Consider the following 26,502-nt stretch of genomic DNA (forward strand, 5'->3'; position numbering starts at 1 on the left):
CTGCCACAACTTCAGTGGAGTATGTCGTTTTTGCTCTGGCAGGGGGGTGGTCATTCATCTTCAGGCTTTAGAAATGCAGACTGTTTTGTGATTTGAAATTTTGAAAAAAAGTACATGAGATCAGTTATTTCCAAAATTTTTATCAAATAAAATTTATAGTAATATAGAATACTTTAAAGTTGTAAGTACATTATACATCATCATCAAAAAAAGCATATTGGCTAGAAATGTTTTCAAACTCTCCCTCCCTTTTGATATCAAGCATTGCTTTCCACTGGTGCCTTTGTGAATTCTGAATGTCTGGAAGCCAAAATATTTTGTCTTAACTCCCACTCTATAGTATTTCCCAGCTGTGTACTTATATGGTGTAATAAAAGGATTTAACAAATGGGAAATAGCAGCTGCATTTGGAGATTCCCTTTGTGCTCCCGTTTCATTTGATAGATGCAGCAATGTGTAACCAGTGCAACGTCAGACCTGCAGTGACTTAAAATTGCAGGCATCAGATCACCAGTCTGCTTGACTTTACTGTAGAGGGAAGAAAAAACAAGTTTCAGAGAGTGGTCAAAAAGCTGCAGATAGGCTATTTTGCAGGGAGGGTGAGGTTAGAGCCAAGTAAAATTTTGGGTAGGCATTTAATCTAATTCTGCTTAAAGATTGATGTGAAGTGTAAAGGTGGGATAGGAGGGTGAAATGAAATTCACAGCTCCTTTCTATAGCAGTTCATCCTCTTCACCCTGGGGTTAGCTCATGTGAAATAATGGGACGGAGGGAGGAGCACTTTTTTTTAAAAGACAGACAGCTTTGGTAATGCTATTTTTATTAGTGTTGTATGTCTTATGTGATCCCCTGTGCTCATGGACAGTCAGAAGAGCACCAGTACTCTCTTATCTTCTATGTTCAGGAAGACTTTTGCTTTTCAAAAATACAGACCACAGAATGAATCTCTCTCTCTCTCTCTCTCTCTCTCTCTCTCTCTCTCTCTCTCCCTCTCTTTCTCTCTCTCTCTCCTCTCTCTCTCCTCTCTCTCTCTCTCTCTCTCTCCTCTCTCTCTCCTCCTCTCCTCCCCCCTTCCTTCTTCCTTCCTTCCTTCCTTCCTTCCTTCCTTCCTTCCTTCCTTCCTTCCTTCCTATTACAAGGCAGATCTGGTGTTCACCTAGAAAGTTAGTGTGATGTCACAAAAGGAACTCTGAGTTCAAAACGAGGGTATACTCATTAAGATATATATGTTCTTATTTTAGTCACGTTAGCTCTCTTGCCTTCAGTGTCCTCTGTGAAATGGGATCATACTACAGGAAACCTAAGATTTCTTCTAACTCTATTTCCTATAAACCATACAGCCTTACCTATTGGAAATGAAAGGGGCCAACAGCAACAGCAATAATGACAATAAAGTTTGCTTCCTAAAAGTTAGGTCCCAAAGTTGAGGTGGCACAGAGTTCAAAACAAAACAAAACAACATTGCTGTTCTTTCCTCACCTTTCCCTTCACAGCATCCACTATTATAACAAAGAACTCTATGTATTAGAATAATAGCTAGCATTTATATAGCACTTTAAGGTCTACAGAGCAATTTACACATGATCTCATTAGATCCTGCCAAAAACTCTGTGAAGTAGATGCTAGTATAATCTTCCATTTTACAGGTCAGTCAACTGAGGCTGAGAGAAGTCGCTTGTGGTTAGTTACATAGGTAGGATGAGTCTGAGGTAAGATCGGAACTCAGGGCTTTTTTGATGCTAAGTCCAACATTCTATCAGTCTGCTAGTCAACAAGCATTTATTAAACACCTACTATAAGCTGTTCTCTGTGCTAAGCACTAGAGATATAAAGAAAGGCAAAAGACCTTGCCCTTGAGGAGCTCACAATCTAATGGGGAAGACAACATGTAAACAGCTGGTTATAAACAAGCTACATATAGGAAAAATAGGAAATAATCAGTAGAGGGAAGGCTCTAAAACTAAGAGCATAGCCTGTAGATATTCTAGCTGCATTACCGAACTGGATTTGTTTTATGAAAAACAAATGCCTCATTCTATGTCTGTGGTCCATCACCCAGAGGAAAGTCTTAAACAAGCAGAAGATAGATGTTTTATTAAGAGTTGTTGAATTGAATTGATGAAGCAAACTGTAGTTCATGTCAGAAGAGAAATAGGGAGACAAATACCCATTTGGAACCCAAACTTTGCCTACAATTTTTGGCTTTTGCCCCCAGTTATCTACGTATCACAGCCCTGAACTTTTGCTTCTCTGCCTGAGCTTGCTGTGGGAATTAATTTGGTGCCCTCATGTGTTGGAGAAGTTTTGGAAGTATGGCCTTGCCCTCTCTGAATCAGTCTCCTCTTTGAATTTGGCCACGTTCTCATCATGGTCTTTCCCAGACCTCCTTCAACCCATCCATCTTTAGGGAGTCTTGCCATGCAAAGTGTTCACTGACAAGCTTCTTAGGCAGCAATATTCACTAAATTCTTGCTGTGAGCAAACTTTTATACTTAAATGCCCTTAATCAAAAGGAAAAAGAAAATACAACTTTTGGGGCACATTTAAATTTTTTTTGTTTTTAATATTCACTTTTATAAGATTCTGAGTTCCAAATTTTATCTACCTCCCTTCCTCCCCTACCCAAGACTGCAAGCAATCTGATATAGGTTATACATGCACAATCATATTAAACATAGAAAATGCAACTTTTGTCAGAGATGCCCTTGTGATCTATTTGAACAGACACTGAGAACACCTGAATAAAACTTATTCAGAGCAATAATTTCTGCTAGTGCAAATAGGTGTCCTCTCCAGTGAGAACATAGCAAATGGTGAGTGAGTAGCAAAGATGGCAATGAAGTCAGGCAGGGTCTGTTGTGGACAGTCTCCTGGGGGTTTTCAAGGTGAAAAGAGAAGAGGATCAGTGGAGAAGAGGGGAAAACAGAGCTACATGCTAAGTGGCTGCTGCAGGGGAACGACTAGAAATGAAGCAAGGAAGGGAAGAGGCAATTCTTGGAATCTATTGAAGGTTAAGCCAAGAAGTTCTGATGAAGTAAACATCAGAAGGGATCCTTTCTTGATCAGAAGAGTGACTTGATCAAAAAAGGCATTTTAGGAAGGTTAGTCTAGCAGTCATTGAGTGAGGGATGTTGCAGAGAGAAGGGCAGGGTTAAAAATTAAGAACTTTATTGGAATAATTCAGGCATAAAGTCTCAAGGGCCTGAAATAATGTGGAGGTTGGAGGAATGAAAAGAAAGGGGTGGATTTGTGAGACAAAGCAAAAAGACTCAACAGGACTTCTTGGGTGGGAATAGGAGAGAAGGAGAAAGAGTTGGAAATAACTCCAAAGTTGTCGGTGAGTGATGGCAGTGTCATTTACTTGCATGGGGGAGTTGGGAAGGGATGACAAATGTCTCTCTCTCTCTCTCTCTCTCTCTTTGGGAGAGGGGGCTAGAGATGGATGGAATGAAGATGATGAGCTTTCCTTTAAACATGTTGAGTTTCAGTTATTGGAAGACCATTTAAAGGGACATATGGGTCAAAAGAGAGTATCATAGCCATGGTACCAAAAGCATCTATATCAGTGAGTATTGGTGGGACATAGTAAAATGTGCTTTAAAGCCTTGGTGCTGATGTTTGTGAACCAAGGTAAGAGATTTGATTAAATTAATCTGCTCCTCTAGATGACCTTTGTACTTCCAGCCTGGGTGAGATAGGGAGACCAAGTCTCAAAAAAAAAATCAAATTCATTTTAACAGGCATTAATTATTAAGCACCTATATGCAGCCCAGTGCATTTCTCCATGTGCAATCCAGTGCATTCCCCCATGTACAACCCCTGGACAAAGCCTAAATAAACATTCTCTGCCTTCAAGAAGCTTATGTTTGTGTGTGTGTGTGTGTGTGTGTGTGTCTGTCTGTCTGTGATATAACTTACATACAAAGACTCAAAGGCACCCAATCCTGTCTTGATTTGGTGTGCAATGACATCATCAGTTACATCAGTATTAATCCCAGCCTAATCAATGAACTTCATCACTGCTCCCCCTTCCCCCAACCTCAGAGTATCTCAGCTCCAACATCAAGATGATCAGACTGCCGTGGCTAAATTTTGGCTTCTCTTAGTCTGAAATCATTTTTGCATTGTAAATAAATAGTGCCAGTAATGCCCTTTTGTTGCAATGGAGAGCAAGCAAAAGCAGGAGTGTTGACATACCTAATTAATTAAGAACTGTCTGGAACAATGCTTCTCTGCTTGCAAACAGCATCTACTCTCTGCCCCTCCTACTCAGTCCAGTCAAGTTGCTAATCAACTCCAAACTGTTTCATACAGTTCACTTGACAAGAGTCCTGAAAAGCCTGGAGTGGATTCTGGACTGTTTCTTGGAACGGGACTCCTTCACTCCATGATAACACGGTCCAGAGATTTTCAGTAGGGATGAAATCTTTTTCAGCCATGCCTTACTTAGTGGCAGTCTTTAAAAAGATTTTTAATCTGGTTACCCCTTTAAGAGTTTAAAAGCTGACCTGTTGCCAGTTGTTAGCAAGGTTAGTTATTTCCTTAGTACCCAAGTACAGTTGCTTGCTTTACCTTTTCTGGGGATTGTACCTGTGGCTTGCAGGGAGACATATCAGATTGCTGAATTCCCACTAGGCTGGAGCACATGGAGACAGGGCCTGTCATGGTCCACAGCTGAGTCCAAAAGCCATCCAAAGTTCATTTGAATCTTGACCTGAGTTTATTTTTCAAGGTACCTGATTGGTCCTTTGTGGCATTGGGGGGAATCCAGAGACCAGGTGAGTTTCAGACATGCAGAGAGTTTAGCGATTGCATTTCCTCTCTGAAGAGTTTGTCTCCAAGCAGATGGGGAAGGTCCAAAGGGAAGCTGGTGTTGATTTGGCCCAAAGCTAGGGTTAGGGGTAGCAATAAGGGGGGAGTGTTTGTCTGTCTGAAGTGTGGCAGCCATTCCCCTGAAGAAGACAAAGGGAGTTGCTTTTTGTTTCAACAAGCCCTGAGATTTACACACACACACACACACACACACACACACACACACACACACACACACACACACAGAGTCCACCCCCCCCATCCCTGCCTAAAGCTTTAAATTGTTACTAGCACATGGCAGCCTCTGTTTTGAATCTTGGTTAGCAATTGAGGTGACAAAAATTTATTTATATTTGAAATCAATGTAAAAAGCATTTTTTAAACTTGCATGACAACCAGCAAGATAGTGTATTTGTGTAGATAACTAAATAGCCAATTAAAGTTGTTTAGCGCTCATATATTAATCTCTTGTATTTTCACATGGCTAGCTTGTGGCTGTTCTAAAAAAGACTCCCTAAATCTTTACAGTGTCTTAAATTAAAAAAAAATCCAAATGCACATTATTTTAATATAGTTGGTAGACATAGGAAGGCCCTCTCCCTCACCCCCACCCCAACCTCAGGTACCCTTTCTTAGCACAAGTGTTTCAGTCACTTTGCCATTAATTTTACTTTAACAGGCCACTTTTATTTATTTACTTAGTAATTTATTTTATTTATTTTTTGGGGGGTAGAGCTAAGTGCTCAGTGGTTAGAGCACTGGGCTTGGAATCAATCAGGAAGACTCATCGTTTTGAGTTCAAATCTGGCATCAGATGGTCATGGGCAAGCCACGTAGCCAATCTGTTTGCCTCCGTTCTATCATCTGTAAAATGAGCTGGAGAAGGAAATGGCAAGCCACTCCAATATTGTTGGAATGGACACAACAAGATTTATCTTTTACTCTCCTCTTTTGTTTTTATTCTGAACTTCACCAACAAAGAAATGGGCACCTTCATATTCTTAGTGGAACAGAAATAGAGGATTGTACATGAAACTGTAACTCTCTGGCACACAGCTTGCTTTTCTTTTTGGGTATATAGTAAATTCTACTTGTAGCTTTCACCGCTGTCCTAACAGGTCAGTTTTCACGAAGGTACTTGGGGGAAAAAGTTTTCCTCCTCTTCCTCCTCCTTTCTGGGATATTGGCGATGCTGCCTTCCAAAGCAGAAAGAACGTGCTCGCAGATAGTTTGGCTTTTTGTTTTTTCTTCCTGGGCAAGGAGGAATCAGGTATGCATGCTGATTAACACACTCCAGTCATTACCATGTGATTATGTGGGCTGCATATTGAGCCCCTGCCAAAAGATAAAATCCAGCGCTTTGCTAGATCTGGGTGAGGACTTTTTGCATTTCCTTTGTACTTTGACAGCTCAAGGAAAATCAGACCCTGGTACCTTTGTTCAGTGCGATAAAATTGTGTACACAGAATGTCTTCAAGGAGACAGGGGAGATGAGATGCCAGGCTTGTTTTTATTTTACTCATCCGGGCTGTATAAGATCCAGTGGTCGAGGCTAGCAGAGCACTGAGTGTAATGTGAATCTCTTAATGTACTATATTACTGACATTCGCTTACAGCCTACAGCATTCCTGCATGTTTATAAGGATTATCTATGCTGGGATTCAGCCAATATTCTTCTCATTTGCTCTGGTTTTATGTGCTACCTTTATGTCTCATAAATGTCTTGTTTCTCTTTCATTTTTCCCAGTGCTGCTGGTATACTCTCTGTTTGCAGAACACGTGAGCGGTGCTGGCTTTGCTGACCGCTGCTTTTGCCCACTGTCCTGCAGTCACAGCCACAAGGCTAAAGTGTAGCTTGTGATATATGGGGTCTCCAGCACTTTTAAGAAGGGTCACTTCTTGCTCATTATTTAGAAATGTATAGTTGCATATGATTCATTGAATTGTAAACTTTTTACAGTTAGAAAGGGCCTTTGACACCACCCAGTGCAGCCTCCTCGTTTTGCAGAGGAAGTCAAAGCCTAGAGAGCTGAAAAAAGGACTTGTCTAAGGTCATACAGTCTGTGGCAGAGCCAGAATCAGATTACAGTTTTCCTGAGTACTATGTAATTTCCACTTCATAGTGCTGGCTCCCTACTATGTATACCATAGCAATTGCACCAGGGCTTGATGGGAACTGATCCTTTGGGCCCAGTAAAACTAAAACATGCCCAGTCCACTCAAGCTTTGTTTCTTACGGCTGGTGCAATCCACCCCGAAAAAAAGCTCTTTTTGAAAAAAAGTATGTTTATAAATCCAAACAACCTTCTGTTTACTCCATTAAAAAAAAAAGAGATCTCAAGCCTTAAACCATTTTATAGTTAGAGCTGAACACTGTCTCTGTGCTGCGATTTGAGGGGTTTCTGACAAATATATGCATTCTCTACTCATTATTTCCCCCAGACAAATAAAGTAACAAAAGATGATTTCTTATGACGTAGCAATGTGGTTTGCCTGGCATCTCATCAACATTTTGGTGAGGGAGTGTCATATGGTCACTGAAGAGTAACAGTGACACACAGTCTTACACTTTTCACTGTAGGAGGTCTATAGAAGGTGTGAAATACTATCTTTTTTATCAAAACGGTTTGTATAGACTATTCAAGGTATAGATTCAAGTCTGTGACAGTTGGCTGTAGTACAGGGGTCCTTAGCCTCCTTTGTGTCATGGATTTTACCCCTTTTGTTAAAGGGGTCTGGTGAAGCCTTTGGACCTTTCTCAGAGTAACTTTTTAAATGCATAAAATAAAATATGTGGGATTACAGAGGAAACCAGTTATATTAAACTATAATCTGTTGACAGGAAGATTGTGAGATCACATGTGATCCAGCAGCAAGTGAAATAACTCCAGTAATTTAAAAGTAATGAGGAATCTAAATGATACTTTGAGATGTCTTAAACAATTATAATATGAAAATATCTGCAATATCTGTTGGTGACAACGTCACAAGTAATGTGAATACTGCTGTGGTTTGTTGCCTGCATTCTAAATTAGAGGAAATGCTAAACTTTCATTAGAGGTTAGTGAAAATAAAGATGTATTTATTTTTCCTACCCTGGTTCACAGATCTTCTGTATGTGTATCCCAAGTGAAGACCCTCTGAAAGGGGTTGCATTGGGAATTAGGAGGATGGAATTCAAATTTGGAGTTAGAGAACCTGGCTTTAAATAACAGTTCTACAGCCTACTACCTGTGTGACCTGGAGCAAGTCACTTGATCTTCATCAGCCTTCATTTTTATCATCTGTAAAAATGAAAGGTTGGATTAGATGATCCCTAAGGTCCTTTCTAGCTTTAAACCCAATAAACTGTATGTGCTGTAGCTATCGAAGGCTCCTTCCAGCCCTAACATTCTATGTTCTTATGTTCTAAGTTTCCTTCTAGTATTTTGGGGGTCAGATCAGGAGCAGAGAGCAGCAGTGAATGGGGGAAGAAGGCAGTATGTTGCTTTGAGGATCAGAATCTGAGACTGTTTGCCACCTTAAAATCCCTTTCCATTTTTGTCATGAAAGGAGCTGTTTGTAATAAAGGTAACTTTAACATAATGAACCTTCCATCATTCACTCAGAGAGTCCCAGATGATCAGGTTGAAAGGGCCCTCTCTGATTATTGAGTCAAGCCACCTGCATCAAGCAGGAGAGACCCTCCTCTGTTCCTTCCATGAACATATCTAATCTTGCTTGAACGACTCTAATGAATGTGCCTTAATTACCTTGATATGCAAATTATCCCACTGTTTGATTGTCTTCAGCCTGCAAAAGTTTTTTCCTGCTTTCCAAGATAAATGTAACCTTTTTAAAGAAGAAAAAACTTCAGTCTATTATTTCTTGTGTTAACACAGCTTTAAAGAGGAAGGGGGAGGGGAGACAGTTATTCTTTAGCGTATTATCCTTGTTAGTATTATTTTGGTATTACCACATTCCCACGACCCCACTAGCTTTTTTTTTTCTTCCAAAGGCAATACAAATTGAGTTCCATTAATATACCCGGGTTAAGTCATATTCTAAACTCCAAAGCATGTATTAGAAACCTTTGTTAATAAACTTTTCCCATCAGGTAGAAATGAGAAATGAACATTTATGTGTTTCATTTGTCCCTGTTTCATTAGTGCCCCGGAAAATGGGAACTCTTATTTAATAAAGTGATTGCAAATGATTCTGTAAACATTTGCTTTCATCACAGGATAACTCAAATCTGGTTCTAAGCACCAGCATGCTTCCAGGACCTGAATAAACCTTTCCTTAATTCACAGCTTTCTCAAGGATGAGTCCTATTTGAGGTAGAGACAGAATGCCTTAGAGAGAGTTTCATTTACCTTGAAGAAGGAAGATCAGCTATCATGTTTTTATGACAACCCTTTGCATCTACGACTTTTTTTTGCTTAGTTCTAGATATAACTGTTACTTATTTCTTCCTGATTACCAGGATAGCTGGGATGAGTAGATGTAAACTGTGAATGAAGTGGGTTATTGCTCTTAAATTCTGTGTTAAAACATAGCCCACAACTGTATTCTCTCTCTGCCTCTCTCTCTGTTTCCATGTCTCTCATATTTATATATCTATCTTCCTATCTGTCTGCCTGCCTGCCTGCCTGCCTACCTGCTTATCTATCTATCTATCTATCTATCTATCTATCTATCTATCTATCTATCTATCTATCTATCTATCTATCTATCTATCACCTTTATATCTTGGTCTGTCTTTTCTCTAAGCCTTTCCTAATATAGCTTGTGCCTTTATCATTTACCATTTCCTGATCTTGTCTTATGTCACTGTCATTGATTTGTCTTTCCTAAATTTTTTTGCTGTAAAGTTTAGGATTAGATATTTCCCAAAATAGTTTAGGTAATTTTCCTTGGGGAATAATATGCATGAGGCCAGGGATGGCTCTGTCCTGAGGCATTTAAAAGTCCACTGGCCATAAGTCTCTAGGCTTGCCAACATTTTGTGTTACTTTTTGATATGACTGTACAGTTAACTCAGCAGGCATGGGAGTCGAGGAAAGGATGGCAAACTTAGGTACTCTTTTTTCTCCCCACCTTGGATTCTATTTTCCTGCCCAGTTTTCTTCCTTTTCTATTTTTAAGCAATCTGGCCTCTTTTGCTTGCAAACTCACAAAAGGAATCATTTGGTGTTTCTTTGAACTGGGATTCATGTGGGCTTAGATCAGAGCAATAAGAAATGTAATATGAAATTTACTGGAAAAAGAGTTCCCAATTAAACTCATCATTGTCATTAAACCTATTGGAAGCAGAGCAAAGCCTCTTGCTTACGATATTTTTGTGCAAGGGTAAGGAGAAACAAAATGCAGGGGGAGAAAGGGAGGTTTGTGAGTCTGGGGGGCCTTCAGGACCCAGGGCAAGCAGTCTGCATTCAGAGAGGTGACCTTTGCAGCTGCCCCAGTGCATTATTGAGAAAGAGCTTCCCTGTTCATCCAGCCCCTGAATAGCAACACATGACTTTGGCAAACCCACAGTGGACTCTGGGAGTGTTTTGTGTCAAGATTTGAGACGGAAGGGTGTGTCCTGAGTTAAAACACATTAGCTGCCTTGCCTAAGCCCAGTAATTGTCATAACAGAACTGATATATAACTGAAAACTACTCAGGTGGGCAAGAGAAAGAGAGATGGCAAGACTGGACACTAGGGCAGGAGGAGCCCTCAGAGCACAAGTCTGAAGTGCTCACTAGGGATAGATAGGTCAGAAACAATCTGGAAGGACTTGTGCTCCTACTCCATCCCTCTCCTCATACCTTCAACTGTGAAATTATATTCTTCTCTCTGGGTTGAAGTGGGCTGTCTTGGGTTAGTTGGAAGAGATTGCCTTCAACTGGACTCTTTCTTTGGCAAAATGAGAACATTAAACTAGGTGAACTCTAGCGTTTCAGCCAGTGTGGTAATCTAAATCAGATGCCCCTAGCTATTTCATTATAGTTCCAATGCCTTATGCATAGCAGTAACAATGAAATGTTTGTTGAGTGTTATTGAATGTTGAATATGCAACTTATTCAGATGGAGTCCAGTAACTTTATGATGAACTGAGGGATAAATGGCCAGGTCTTAAACAGTTGCAGAGATTTTTTCGGGGTAGTATAAAAGGGAGGGGAGGGAAGGTATGTTTTCAGATATCTCCAGGTCTGGAAACACTTTCCAGTTATACAGGTTGGCAACTCATTGGCACATTTTGTAGTCTTTGAGAGTTGCCTGGTGGTCCTGAGACTTACTCATGATCAATCACATTCTGTCAGAGGCAGGTGGCATACTGCACTTGATACCAAAAAATTTGCCCTAAAACCTCACTCTAGTCCTACTCATTTTGAGGGGGAATACAGTAGGTATGTGTGTATATACATACACATACAACAGACACATATATATGTACATATACACACATACTACATCTACATACACATACACATATATAATATGCCAGGTGTACCCAGGCACAGTCCCATGCCTCAAAAACAATTTTTGTCATTGTGACTTTTTTTTTGAGGTTTTTTTTTTCTTTGGCTCTTCATGGCTTTCCCAGGGTAGAAGTGCCACGACTACACACAGTCCTGCTCCTACTACTGATTGATACAGAAGCTTTGATCTGATCCAGAGGCTAATTATCCCCTTCTCAGGCAGCCTGGTAGCCCTCTGACCCTGAGACCTCACCATATTGGTGCTAGACTTAATGTGGGCACCCAAACAACCTGAGCTCTACTGCAGTCCAGAACTCTGGAATTCTGGTTCTTACTAGTTTGTCCAATAGCAGAGACATGGCATGCACTACCACACCCAGTTTAAGTTTATATTTCTAAAGGGATATTTACTTAATTTAAAAAGTTCAGTTTCAGCTTCTTTAGTTTGGTGAGTAAAAGTAATGTCCTTTATGACTGTGTATTTAATACCTGTTCACCTTGAAATGAAATTCCCTGAATATACACCCTAATCAAAGGTGCTGTGGTCCCCTATTCAGGAAACATATCCAGGAAGGTTGTCTCTAAATTGCCAGAAGACTATAGAATATTTTTCTCTATGTCATGGACTGTTGGAATCATAGCCCCATAGGTTTTAAGCTGGGAGGGAACTTAGAGCGATCAACTAGTTCAAGACCCTCATTTTACAGTATATGAAAGGGACTTGTAATGTGGAATACACATTACAGCAAGACTCCGGGAGACATTGTGGTCTGTTGTTGTTGCTCCTTTATTTTTGAAGAGGACCAAGGACATCATGTGTGAATTGGATTTAAGTGAGGCAGAGTTGTTGTGTGACCCTGGGCAAGTCATTTAACTCTGTTTGCTTCAGTTTCCTCATGTGTAAAATTAGCTAGAGAAGGAAATGGCCAGTATCTTTGCCAGGAAAACCCCAAATGGGGCCATGAAGAGTCAGGCATGACTGAACAACAACAATATGGTCTGTTGATTTTGACCTGAATAGAGAAACAGAGCATTTATGAAGTACTTATTATGTGCTAGGCACTGTGCATATAAGCAATCTAGATAGTGCCTGTCCTCAAGGAGGGGGAGCCAAAACACATAAAAGGAGTTGAAGAACCAGAGAGGGGGTGTTAGTGATTGTGGTGATGGCAGCATGGTGTGGAATTGCCCTAGAAGTGAAGTGAAGGTCTGAATCGGGGCAAAGTAAAGCCAAATCTGGCCTGTCAGAGCCCAGAGTGTTCCAGGGATAGAGTCTAAATTTGCAAATATGCCCCCTACTCCGATACTGGCACCTTCTCCTGCTGAAAGAGCTAGAGAAACCATATGCCTGGAGTGCTTTCTCTCCTTATCTCCATATCTTGACTTCTTTGACTTCCTTCAAATCCCAGCTAAAATCCTACCTTCTACTGGAATGCTTTCCTGTCCTCTCAATTCTAATGCCTTCTCTCTGTCGATTATCTCCAATTTATTCCATATGTAGCTTGTTTGTACATAATTTTTTGCATGTTGTCTCCTACATTAAACTGTGAGCTCCATAAAGGCTAGAGCTGTCTTTTGCCTTTCTTTGTGTCCTCAGCACTTAGCACATAGTAAGTGCTTAATACATACTTATTGCTTATTACTAATTAACTAATGGCCCATGTAGAAATGCCTTGGTAAGTGCAGGTAACAGTCACATTTACTGTACTTCTTTCCTATTTCCCTTCATCATATGTCAGCTTGGCTACTATACCACTTTTGATCTCATGATATTTCCTTTCTTCTGTGTCAAAACATTTTTGAAAGCTTTTTTTTCAATCTTTCTTTCCCTAAAACACCAGGAATCTTGACATTCTAATCTAGTCATGCATACATACCAACCAGTCAAGTGAAAACTGGGAACAGTTCTATCCTTGACAGTGATAGAGAAGAGAGAGCCCGCTGCAGTGATAGCAGATACACTGATCTGATGATGACCTTCTTGATAATAAAGTTAGGAAAACTGGGGAAGTGAAGTAATGCCATTTTAGTTGTGAGAAAGATGTATAGACCAAGTGTTTTCTATTAGATGCTAGTTTGAATTAGATGTAGAAGAAATCAAACATTTCAGTTTTGCAATTGGAAAACAATACTTTTGCCAGGAAGAATCTGTTGTCAGTTTGAAGCAAACCCAATATTTTACACTCATGTGAGCCTTTTGCCAATGTAAACCACCTCATGCAAATGTGAACCAGTCACTTTCACTTCTGAGAAAGCAGATTATATATGTGTTAGAGACTTATTTTTCCAGCAGGTTATAAGGTTAAAGAATCCTTGATAGCAGCAAATTCTTGAATGGATGTTGGATCCTCAATTATGCCACCCCATTTCTTCTCTTTCAGTCACTCAACAGTGATATCTATGGTCTCCATTGTCTCAGTTGGGGTTAAAGGCTTTCTTAGGAAGATTTGTGAATGTTCTTGTCTCTAAGGTGTAATGGGGGATGACAACTTTTTGTTTAGTCCTAAAGGGTGGAACTTGGAGCTATGGGTGGAAATTGCAGTAGGGAAATTTTGGCTTAATGAAAGGAAGACATTTCCTGACAGATACAGCTATTCCAAAATAGAATGCCTTGCCTTGGGCATAGTGAGTTCTTCAAGTGGAGGTCTTCAAGAGAAGGCTTGATGACCATATTTTGTGCTTATACCACTGTGTTTTTGCTTGCTTCCACCAGATACTCCTCCAAGGTCTTGCTATGGCATAGAGCTGATTCTGGGGTCTCCAAAGTCATTCCAGCAGAGTATACACTGAAAAAATTTTGAGTGCAGATTTAGTGATGGACAGACAATTCCAGTTTTCTACGAACCAGCCAAGTGCAGTAGGGCTCCCTACCAGGAGGTTGGCTACTAAATAAAGAATTTTTCCAGCCCTGGAAGGCAATCCATTAAACTGCCTACTAAGGTGAAGAGAGAAAGAGATGGACAGAGAGAGATAGAGAGAGACAGAGAGAGAGAGACATACAGAGAGACAGAGAGACAGAGACAGAGAAAGACTATGATCTATTTGGGTGAGGGATTTCACACTGATGAAGTCACAGGTCCTTAAGGTTCTGAAGGAAATGGTGAATTGAATTGATTTGAAGGAAGCATTTTCTTGACTTCTTGACTTACATTTTTTTTACATACATAAGTTGTATGTAATCAGCTCCACCTGATTTCTGAGGGAAATGTTCTGGAGCTCTCTTCCCAAATGAGTCTGGGCTTCCCTTTGGGCCTAGGATGAGTATGAAATAGGCATGGCCTGAAGATTTTTACTTCCTAAACTTAGCTCTTATTGATAAAAACAAACAAACAAACAAACAAACAAACAAACTAAAACCTTCCTGTCAGATTTGGGGAATGGGAGATTTGAGTGAGGTGGGAGTGGGGAGGCAGGATTAGACAAGGAGGGAAAACGGACAGAATCAAATTCCCTACAACCAGACTCCTCCCTCCGGGCCACCTGGGCTCTGCCTTTGTGATGGCTACATCCTTGGCCGTTTACTATAGTGGCTGTTTTATTATCATTATCAATTCATGGGAGAGTTCAGGAGAAGAAAATATCCCTTATGTTCCATCTGATATCACAATGAGCTGTGTCCTTTTCCATAGTGAAAATTCTTGCTATTATCTCCATGTTTCATTGCTAAGGCATGCTTACTTCATTGCCTTTCTTTGGAGAAATGTTGTCTTAAAATTCACAATGGCCAGGTGTGGTGCCTTCCATCACTATGACGCATCTATCTTCTTGTAATTGTTGTGTCAAAGCACCAGAGCCAATCAACAAATCAATCGATAAGTGTTTATGGCTTATAATCCCTGCTACTCAGGCAGGCTGACATTGGTGACTCATTTGAGTTTGGGGCTTCTGATGTAAGGCTAAAGCTGATGAAATTTCTGCAGTAAATCTGCCACTAATATGGTGAACACCTAGCAATGGAAGACCATTAGGCTGCCTAAGGACGTGTGAGTTGGCCCATATTGGAAAAACAAAACAAGTTAAAGCTTTTGTACCAGTCAGCATTAGGATTGGGCCTGTGAGTAGCCACTGTATTTCCAGCCTGGGTAAAATAAGGAGATCTACTCTCAAATAGAGAAAAGAAAAGAAAAAAGCTTTTTATTAATAGTGTAATGAAAAATTTCCCATCTTTCTACCTGCCATGGCCCTGTAACCAATAACTGATGGATTCCAGGACCTTTGACACAAGGCATTGTCAAAGATGCCACTAAGCCTGTGATACTTGCAGCTGTATGGTTCAGTAGATAGAGCACTGGACTTAGACTCAGGAAAATATGAATTCAAATCTAACCCTTGACACTTATAAGCTGTATGATCTTGGGCAAATCACTTAACCAGTGCCTGCTTACAGGCAGTGAGAAGGAAAGGGAGAAGCCCTTATGAGGGCTTTTGGCAGCAGCTTATCTGATGCCCCACAGGTCAAAGCTCTACCACACTTCTTAGGAAGATGCTTAGCAAATAATCTTGACTTTTATCTCTTCATTTTAGTTGAAGTCTCAGGCAATGTTCCCCTTCAAAACTAAAACAAAACAAATGAAGTAATGTTTACCTGTCCATCTTAATAGATAAGATTTCCATTAGCTTTTGTACTTCAAGGTCTGGTGTTCATTGTAATCTAAAAGGTGAAAAAATTAGGGGCAATAATTATGCTTCCCCCCACCCTCCCTCTCCCCCTTCACTTAAGGAGCCCTTGAGTAGTTTGGGTGGACTTCAGAAACTTCAGCCACTTTTATTCTGTCGGTTGGTTGTGATGATATCTTGGTGCATTTTCTGCCTGGGTCTGGTAGCTTTCCCTTTGGGAGAAACTGTGTCTTCGGTCAAATGCCCCCTGGTCCCAAGAAGAAAATGTTGTACCCTCCTGGACAAGTTGCATAACTTACTAATGATGCTGGTCAGTGTCACCTAGTGCCAGTCGTTAGCTCTTTGAGTTTGCATTGTCCTTTTCTTGTGTAGTCTTTGCACCTTGGGTTGGAAATGATTAGAGAGCCTGTTGTTGGGGTCCTTCAGCAAGTGTAGTCTTCAGGTTCTCACTACCTCAGTTGGGAGTGAGCCCTTTGATCCCTTATATTTAGCTCAGTGTTACTTTGTTTAACTAACCATAACATGAGAATGCCTTTCCATTTCAAATGGCATGGGTGGGCATTAACCGATATTGGTCCTGGAGAATAGATTGTGAAACCTGTCACATTTATTCCAGCAGAGAGGTTAGGGAAAGAAAGGGGAAGGTGGAGGACCACTGAGGTTGGACCTTTCAAGCATTTTCAGGTACAATCACATTAGCAGGGATTTTTGTTTAGGTGCTTTTCTATGTTTAAAGAAAGTCACATTTTAGGTTAGGGTTGATGTGATATATCCAGAAATGATGACAATAATAATGGCGATGATGATGATGATGATGATGATGATGATGATGATGACGACAACAATGATGATGATGATGATGATGATAGCTAGCATTCACATATTACCTTAAGGTTTGAAAAAAGCTTTACAAATAGATGTAAAGGCAGAAGACACCAAATATATTTTTATTTAAAATAGGGATAGGACTAGACCTATGATTACATTTACATAGGAACTTCCAAATGAGGAAATTTCTTTTACTGGTGCAGATTGATACTTCGTTTGCAGCTTCGTCTTAAACAGTTATTTTTAAAAAAGCAGTATTTGTTCAAATGATGATTATCAACCTGGATCAACTTTCAGCTCAGAAATCTAGTATAAGCAAAAATGTCTTTGGGATATCTGCCACTGAATGCTTGTGCCTTGATGGTTAATTGGTTGCTATCTTTTGTTCTTGAAGAGGACCAAAATGACATCACCATGCTAGAGTCAAATTACGGTGTGTCCGACTGTCACTGATCCAACCAATATGATCTCAGAATGTTTTACCACTATTCAGGCACAGATAGTCCATGTGAACATTTGGGGTGGATTCTTTAATTTGTGCATCTCACGTTTCTTTTGAGCTACTTGTGTTCTGCTTTGCTCATAGAGATCAGCACCTTTTTTCCTGGGGTACGCTATGCTGAGTGGTCCTGTGCTAGTGTCTCCCATGTTACTCTTTTTTAAGAGAGCCCTTGAGAGGTCCCAAAGGGAAAGAAAGAATCCTGTGCTTTAATTCCTGAATTCTCTCTTTCATTCAAGTGTCATCCTGAGGAAAAGGGAGAATCAGCTTACCCACATACCAGCTATAATAATTTCTTCTCTCTCTCCTCTCCCGTCTTTATCTCATTCCATCCATCCATCCATCCATCCATCCATCCATCCATCCATCCATCTGTCCAGACAAGAAAGATTAGATCTGAAATTTCCTCAGGGTTCAGATCTTTTTATGAAGAGCTTCCTTCTCCAATGTGGATCAGCTCTAGTCTTATAGAGATGTCTGATCCCACTGAGAGGTTAAGTGACTTGCTTGACACCCATTGCTAATACATATTTGTATCAGAGGACCCAAGTCTTCCTCACCTTATGACCTGCTGCTTTTCAGGAATGATAATAACTTACATTTATGGAATCATTTAGGGCCACACATTTCCTCACAACGGCCCGATGAGGCAGACAGTGAAAGAATTGTTATCTCCATTTTACAGATTTAGAAGCTGAGAACTAAGTTAAGTGACTTGCCCAAAGTCACACGCTTTGTGAGTGGTTGAACTAGGACTCACTCAAACCCAAGCTCACCAGTTTCAAATCTAGCATTCTTCCATACTCTGCTCAATTTTGGTATAAGCCACATTATACCATCTGAGTGTAATGGAGGTAGCTGAGTCAGTGGGCCCTGCAGGGTATGCTGGGTGTGTTTCCCCTTCCCTGTTGAATTATGTCTCCTTTGGAGGTTCTTTTTTGAAGAGTGTGCCAACCTGCCTCATGGTGTGTGCAACAAGGTAGCAGGATCTATGCTTAGGTGGAAATGATTTCCTCTTTCTCTTCTGTTCCTCCTTCTTTTATCCTTTCATCCTCCCATTCATTCCTGTGGCTCCTACTCCACTGCTGTCCTCCCTCTCAGCATTACTGGGTTCAAGTGAAATAGATATCAAGGTAATCATTAGAAAACAGTTTCCTATGCAGCATCAGATTTCCTGGAAATTTTTCACACTATAGAGATCTATGTGACCTTGGGCAAATCAATTAACCCCTCTAAGCCTCAGTTTTCTCTTTTGTAAAATGTGGGGGGTGGGACCAATGCCTATTCTCTAAGGTCTTTACTATGTCAAAGAGCTTGCATGGAGACACTAATGACGAGAATTCGGCAGAAGAGAATGACTATTGCTAAATTGTAATTGCTTCTAATTATCAGTCCTGATTTGGAGAAACAAAGAAACAAATATCTCCTTCCTGTCTGTCTGAGTTGTTTATCAATTTCATTGTAAGCTTTGTACCCTTAGTGTTCAGCTGGTGGACCCTCCCTCCTACCTGTTTAGTAACTCATTTGTACTTCTGTCCTATGAAGTAATTCCTGTGTCAATATTTCTGTGATAAGTTTGCCCTTTGGTAAAGGATGCGAACATCTACTGTCATAGATTTAGAAATGAAGAGACCTGAGTGGTCATAAGTCCTGTGTTCTAGTGTATGGATGAACATGGTTTGGAATATTTTGGGTGGTGGTGGTGGTAGAGGTGGTGCAGTTTTTGTTATTTAGGGCAGGCCCTTGACAGAAAAATCATTCTAGTAGAGTTTAAAGTTTCTCTTGCACACTCTCCTCTTAGAAATGTTTGTGAGCTCTTAAATATAATACTGTTAAATGTTTTTATTGGTACTAAATGTAGGGAATAAATGTTTTGTGATCTACATGTCTGAAACCATGGGAAGACCTTAGCCAATAGGCATAGTTTAAAAAGTCTGACCTTCCCAACCTCAATAATTATTCACTGGATCTGAAACATTCTGTACAGAAGGGTGTAAAATGAGTAGGAAGTTGCAATGCCTGTTTCAAAACTAGGTTTACGCAACATTGAACCTGATTTACAATTTTGAAAATACATTCAGGTTGCGTCTGTAGTTGCAGGTAAATTTCTTGGACAGTTACCACTTTATTACTTTATCCATTATTTAGGAAAAGAAACAAAATTGACATGTTACTTAGCTTGCTCAGTATTTGTAATATTAGCGGCTACATGTGTTCATACTATGGGCTTGGAATTTATCCTAAAGCAAGTAGGGTAGCTCAGCACATCCTAATTAAATTTTTTTTTTCTTACAGGAATCAGAGAATACTAAGTTATGTTCCCTCTATTCCTTCCGAAATACCTCTACCTCACCACACAAGCCTGACGACGGGGGTCGGGACCGAGAGATAATGACCAGCGTCACTTTTGGAACTCCAGAGCGCCGCAAAGGGAGCTTGGCAGACGTCGTGGACACATTGAAACAGAAGAAGTTGGAGGAGATGACCCGGACTGAGCAGGAGGGTATGTATGGAATAAGACTGTGACAGCTTCTTTTTTTCTTCTTCTTCTTGAAGATTCCAGGCCTTAAAAAAATGTGTGGGATTTCAAGAGCCAAAGAAGTGTATAATTGGCAATAGCTGGGAAAAAAAAAGTTATTCAGAGGTTACCATGGTGATGGCAGATTGTGATCCATTAGGAGTGTTAAGCAGATAGCTCTGTTTTTCAAAAACTTTCTACTTTTTTATGTTGTGCTTATGATAACAAAGTGAGAGTTTAAAGCCTCACCCTTTAAAAAAGTTACTTTGGAAATTTTTCTAGCTGAAATTTTTTTCTTTTTTTCCCCCCCATTTATATATCTCTTTCTTTCTCAAAAGTTAGTTTTGTTTTGGGGAAAAATCAGATTAAAAAAAATTAAATAAAACCTCCACAAATTGATTTGTCTTCATCCCAGGAATTCCTTATTTTAGTTACCTCCAACTTTGATAATTTTTAAGTCCTGGCATGTCTTAGAAAAACTCCCCATCCACTGAAAGGTCCATTCAATTCTAACCTAATTAATCCTTGAGGTTCAGAGGATCAAATGAAACTAATCAGCCTTTGCAGAATCACAAAATTTCAGAATCGGATCAGAGTAATTAAAAAAAAATGCTCCAACCAGAAAACAAACATGAGTATCTTTGTTATGTATAATATGCCAGTATACTGGTAGTATGGCATAGTAGATAGAACAGTGACTGACTTTGGAGTTAGAAGATGCAGGTTCACATCTCAACTCTACTAACTGCTTCCTCTGTGATCTTTGGGGAAGTCACATGACCTCTCTAGGTCAATAAGCTTTGGGCTTATTACTAGTCATTTAAGTTCAGTACAGAAAAACCGTATTTATACATCATTGCTCAGTGAGAGTTCCGTGAAAGGAAATTTTGCAGAACCTTACCCCTTTCTGTGCCCAACTTTGAACCAACTTTTAACAATGTTTTTTGGTGGAAATCTTTCTAAAATGTGTCACATACTCCCCTGCCTTAATAAGTAGTTAATATTTGAACTTAAAACTAATCCTTTCTTGGCAACTCAGGATCATCCTTATAAATTGTTGTTTGTCCTTCATTCTTGACGAGGAGGTGATGTCATGGAGGTGATGTCATGACATGCAAGTAAATGTGTATCCTTATGAGTATCAGTTATTGGACTGGCCTGCAGTGCAGTGATAACCTACAAGGGTGAGTGAGGTGTGTGGGCCTGTTTACTCTTCCATGAAATGGCCCCAGACTGCTGTACTCTGATTTTTCTGTTTCCTCATTTCCTATTAGATCTCCAGCTTTAACTTCTTGTAATTTTCAGTGTACTTACCTTGACTCTCCCCTGCTTCTAATTTGCTTGTTTCTATTTTACTGTGGGCTGGAAGATCAGGTAACTGAACTCATTAAAATTGTGTATAAAATTAATACAAACAAGCTTTGACAGCCTAAGGCTGAAGTATGAGAAGATGATGAACCTCTGTACTCAAAAATAAAAGTCTTAAGATTCTGGGCACTAAAGCTGCCTGATTCTTGGCTGAGTTGAAGGGAGCTAAGGTTCCCAGATCAATGATCTCTGGACAAGTGATGTATTAATGTCTTTCCTTCCTGCCTTCCTTTCTTCCTTTTTCTTTAGTTGCCATTGAAAGAATATTTTAATTCTCCAGAACTTTAGCTATTAAAAAAAATAAACCAATAGTTTTATGATTATAATTTCCTACCAGTAGGGATGGACTTCTCAGTATTTTCCCTGGTGTGAAAAATGGTGACTTTTCTGTCCTTCCTCTTCATTAATGTAGAATATAGTTGATTTGGAATGAGAGAGGTGCTTGCATGAGTAAGAAGAGCTTATCCATGGATGAATTTAAGAGTATTCCATCACTATATTCCTATTAGAGAAGAAAAAGTTTTTTTAAATATAATTTATATAACTATATTTTCATGGCACAGATTTTAGACCTCAAAAATTAAGATATTTTAATATGTCTTAATGAAAAGAAGGGCAGCTAGGTGGAGCAGTAGATAGAGCACTAGGCTTCGAGTCAGGGAGACCTGAGATTTTTACTAGCTGTGTGACTCTGGGCAAGACCCTGTTTGCCTCAGTTTCCTCATCTGTAAAATGAGCTAGAGAAGGAAATGGCGAACCACTCCAGTATCTTTGCCAAGAAAACCCCAAATGGGGTCACAAAGAGTTAGACACAACTGAAACTACTGAACAACAATGACGTGTAAAGAAATGTATAAATACATAAAGAAATACATAGTTTCTCCTTTATGGTACTCAGTGTCATTCTTATGGAACTCATCACATCCTATGTTGTATTACTTTTGTATTGTCTTATTTGTCTTATCTTACCTACCTGACTTTAAGTGTCTTGAGGGCAGGAATTAAGCTTTTTAGGTCTTTGTATGCTCCTAGGAGCCTTGCATGTGACAGACAGTTGACACAAATATTTGTTAAATTAATAGAAGAGGAGAATTAATAGGATATCAAGAGATATGCCTATGCCACTTCAGCAAAATGTTGATCCTCCCATAAAGTTCTGCCTTTTTTTGTTTTGCATTTGCCTTTGCTCCTTTGTTTGTATTTTGCTTTGTAATTATTTTTTTTTTGAAACAGACTAGCAGTGGAATGTTCCCTTCTGTGTGCGCTAACCCTAACACCAACCGTTTGATGCATTGAGCAAGGGGGATAAAAGAGTGTTGGAGCTGGAGGGCACCTCAGAGACCCTTCAGCTCCAAGCCCTCATTTTCCAGATGCAGAAGAGAGGGTCTGGGCTGGGGACGGGGTTGTTTGCGGGGACTGTCTTCAGGACTCTTGATGTTAGTGCATAGTTGACTAGATCATTCTCTCAGTAGGGAATAGACTAGGGTTTGGAATTAGGCGACCTAGGTTACTATCTTGGTTCTGCTAATTCGCTTGTAATGTGACTTTGGACAAGTCACTTCACATTTCTGGCTCTCTGTTTTGTGTTTTGTTTGTTTGTTTTTGTTTTTGCCCTTTTTTTCTTGGTTGAGTCGTTTTAGTCATGTCTGACTCTTGTGACTTCATTCGGGGTTTTCTTGGCAAAGATACTGGCCATTTCCTTCTCCAAGTCATTTTGCAGACGAGGAAGCTGAGGCAAGCAGGATTAAGTAACTTGCCCAGTGTCACACATTTAGCGTCTCATGCCAGACCAGAACTCAGGTCCTCTGGACTCCAGGGCCGGCATTCTACGCATTGCACCACCTAGGTGCTCTGTGCAGGACTGGATCTATCTTTAAGATACCTTCCTACTCTAAATCCTTTGAATCTTTGGAGTGAAAGAAATAGTTTTAATAAATCAACCCATTATTCAGTGGTTAGCTAGTTAGTTGTCTACAAATGACCTCCTCAAATGAGCATCTTTTAATGGTATTAGGCAGATGAGTTAACCTTAGTCCAATAAACATCTATTAAGCACCTTCTATGTGCTAGGTACAAGAGCTACAGAGACAAAAATCTGTCAGATTTTTCTCCAAGAAGCTTATATTCTACAGGAGGCAGGTGGTAGGTATGGTATTCAAACACAAAGCTATATACAAAATAAATACAAAGTTATTTGAAGGAGACATATCAACTCTGTCTCTCTCTTTCTCTCTTTTTTTTCTCTCTCTCTCTCTGTGTCTTGGGGGAGGGCACTCAGGTGTAGATGGAGCTGGGCTTTGAAGGAAACAAGGAATGCTAGGAGACAGATGTTAGGAAAGAGTGCATTCTGGATTTAGAAGAGACCGCCCATGCAAAAGCATGGAGATGGGAGAGGGAATTAATGCATTTCAAGACAGTGTGGTCTAGTGGTTAGAGTGCTAGACCTGGAGTCAGGAAACTTGGGCTCCCTTCCTGCCTGAGACACTTATAGCTGTGTGACCCTGGGCAAGTCACTAAGTGAGGATTAATCATCCTTGTACTACCTACCTCACATGCTTGTTTCTCCTGGAGGTGTTTTTCTTGGAAGGCAACAGTACCTTTGGCAGCAGGTCGGTGCCTTGAGTTGCCCAGTAGTGAGTTTCAGTGGAAGTCTGATCTTGTCTTGAATAGGAACCTAATGCAGACAATTTAAATTCTTCTGTGAAAAGAAAGAAAGGGGGAAAAAAAATCTAACTTTTAAAGCAGCTGTTAGTCTAGTAAAGTTGGTTGGGGTAGACAGCAAGGCTCTGATTGAGAGCTCCAGGTTAAAATCCTTCTAGTCTCCAACCCTTCAGCTGTGATTAAGTGATGAATTTTCGTTCTCCTTGTATTGCCTGCTCTTGTTCCCAGTGTAGCTGGGCCCTATCATAAGCAGCACTTGTCAGAAAATGAGTACTTTTAAAAAGACTTTTTTATGTCTAAATACATATATTTAATCAGAGGGTCCTTTGGCTTCTGAAAATAAGTTGTCTAATGAGAATTTCATCTGAGCAGCTGCGACTGAGGAGGTCAACAGGCATTGCCTAGGAGAATATGGCCCAGCTGGTTAAATCTGGTTGATGGTCAAGTGCTTCTTGTAATCCAGGACCGTCTGTTTGTAAAGGGAAGAGTGAGTGCTGCAGCATAATGTACAGCTGTTTTAATCTCTCTTTAATAATAGTGCTCCCAGCCAATGTCATGTCTTGTATATTATATCACCAAAAAATCTCATCCTGGTCAGGGTGAATTCTCCTCTGGGTTAGGTTCTGGAGTTTGGGACAAAGGGCACAAAATATATTATGCCTCGCCTCATTAGCGACAGGCACAATTTTGCTGTTCATTATTATTTGCCTCTGCAATGAAACTGTACCTTTCAACAGGCTGCCTCTCCTTCAGTCATCACTAAGATGTGGCAAGGGCTGGGGGACAGCGTTAGGGAGAGGCAGGGGCCCTATCAATACCAACATTAAAACCTCACAGAGAATGTTCGAGTGGGAGATTTCGGTCCAGCTTGGCAGGGAGGACTGAGATGAGAGCATTTGTCCAGTAGAGCTTTGGGCTCAGAGTTGCTGTGATAATGAAACTGTTTGGATTCATTTCAATATTCTTGTTGAGAAGGGACGAGAACACTTGGGCTTTGAATTCCTACTGGGGTATTCTTTCCAGTGCCTTATGCAGCTGTTTCTCAGCACAGGAATGAGCATGTGTGGATGTGTATATCTGATGGATTGTTATCAGCCCTCACATCTTTAGGCAATTTGGTTATATCTATACATGCGCACACACTGCGATATATTTAGTAAGGATGTAGATTGGCGCATATTACTCATCTGATAACCTTCAACGTACTGGAAAACTGTGTTATGTAATTGAAAAAAATGAACGATCTCACAGGAAAGAATTTTGAAGGGTTTTTATGGGGGGAAATAATCGTGGAGGCTCATTTAGGATGTAAGGCAAGTTTGGCACAATATCAGGTCCTAGTTCCTGAGCACTGACCCCAAGGTTGGAAAGTTATCCTTGTCTTAGAGTAGAACAAGATTTTTTAATTCTCCAATTGAACTCCTGATTCCAGCTCATAGGAATGTGTGTTCTCTGGACATTTGTGTGTTAGCTGTGGAAGATATGGAATGTGATTGTGTAAGTGACAGAGCTCAGTAGATTCCTACAAGAGTCTTCAGATAACATGCAATGAAGAACCATGCTCTCCTGATGAAAAGGAAATTTATATTTTAAAAAAAGCCCATGAAAGAGTTTAGCATTCTGGCAAGGGCAACACAAATAAGCATTCTTAAGGGGATGGTTTAAGGCTGTTGCCTTTTCCCATTGTTTTGACTGTATTGATGAAGCATCCGGTGCTCTCTGCCTGAAATCCCCTCCTTTCTATTTCTCATTCATGATTTTGAATGGAAGGCCACTTTAGGTCATGGGAGAAATTGGAAGGGTTTAAAAATTTTGCATAAGAAAATAAGAAATACATTCAGTATTCATTATAAAATGTCTAGAATTCTTATCTCAAATATGTTGGGCATTTTAAATTCTTGAACTGCCATACTTTCCCAAGACCAGCTATCCTTTTAATCTAGAATGAAAAAAGTAGGTCTTCAAAGTAAGAAGGATGTAGCTTTGTCTAATTAGTATTATTATTTTGAGTGAGACTGGAATCTTTCCTCCTGACTCCCCTGTTTGGAAGATTCTCTGTTACGTTTGCAGCAAACTCTTATTTGGAATCCAAATCATCACAGTGTGCAAGAAGCAGGTTTTCCTATAGTTCTGTATACTGATGATTGGTGTTTATCAGACTGACCGTGGCTTTGCTTGTCATGTTTTCTGAGTCACTCACCCAGCCTCATTTTGGGGCTGAAGTGTATCCTGTTGCTATTGATTTCTTTACAAATTGATAAACTGGTCAGAAGATCTTTGGTGAACGGCTTTTGGTCAACAGAAGAGTTTGCTCCCCGATCATTCTGGAGAAACAAGAGTTGACTTGTGCTGGCATATTTTTGCATCTCCATCTATTTATAACCTTGGAAATGCTCTTTTGGTTGTAGTATCTCTCCCTCCTTTTGTATGGGCTCAGAATTGAAAAATTGCCTTGGGTTGTCATGGTACCTTGGAAAGAACACTGGCCTTGGTAGTCAAAGAGGATGAGTGCAAATCCTTTCTCTGCAATTTACTGTTTCTGTAACTTTGGGAAGTCACAACCTCTCTGGGATTGTTTTCTTATTTGTAAAATGAAGGTATTGGACTAATTGATGTCTAAGGCCACTTCTAGCTTGAAATATCTGATCTCAGATTTTCATCTCTTCATTCATTCATTTATTTTCAAATTCTGTTTTCATGGCTTCTTCTTTGGGGTGCTGAGAAATTATTTAGAAGACTCTTTTCTGCTATTT

At 40.0% G+C, this 26,502-nt stretch overlaps 1 protein-coding gene across 1 annotated transcript in view; it reads left to right on the forward strand.

Annotated features, from left to right (window-relative positions):
• SOX6 (SRY-box transcription factor 6) overlaps positions 1-26,502 on the forward strand; it is a 520,387-nt gene that overhangs the window by 153,351 nt on the left and 340,534 nt on the right. The window contains 1 exon segment of the mRNA XM_021005404.2: positions 19,498-19,705. Within this exon segment, the coding sequence (XP_020861063.1) occupies positions 19,498-19,705 (208 nt within the window).

Source organism: Phascolarctos cinereus, unplaced genomic scaffold, assembly GCF_003287225.1.
Source record: "Phascolarctos cinereus isolate Bilbo 61053 unplaced genomic scaffold, phaCin_HiC Scaffold_9;HRSCAF=440, whole genome shotgun sequence".
Taxonomy (NCBI): domain Eukaryota; kingdom Metazoa; phylum Chordata; class Mammalia; order Diprotodontia; family Phascolarctidae; genus Phascolarctos; species Phascolarctos cinereus.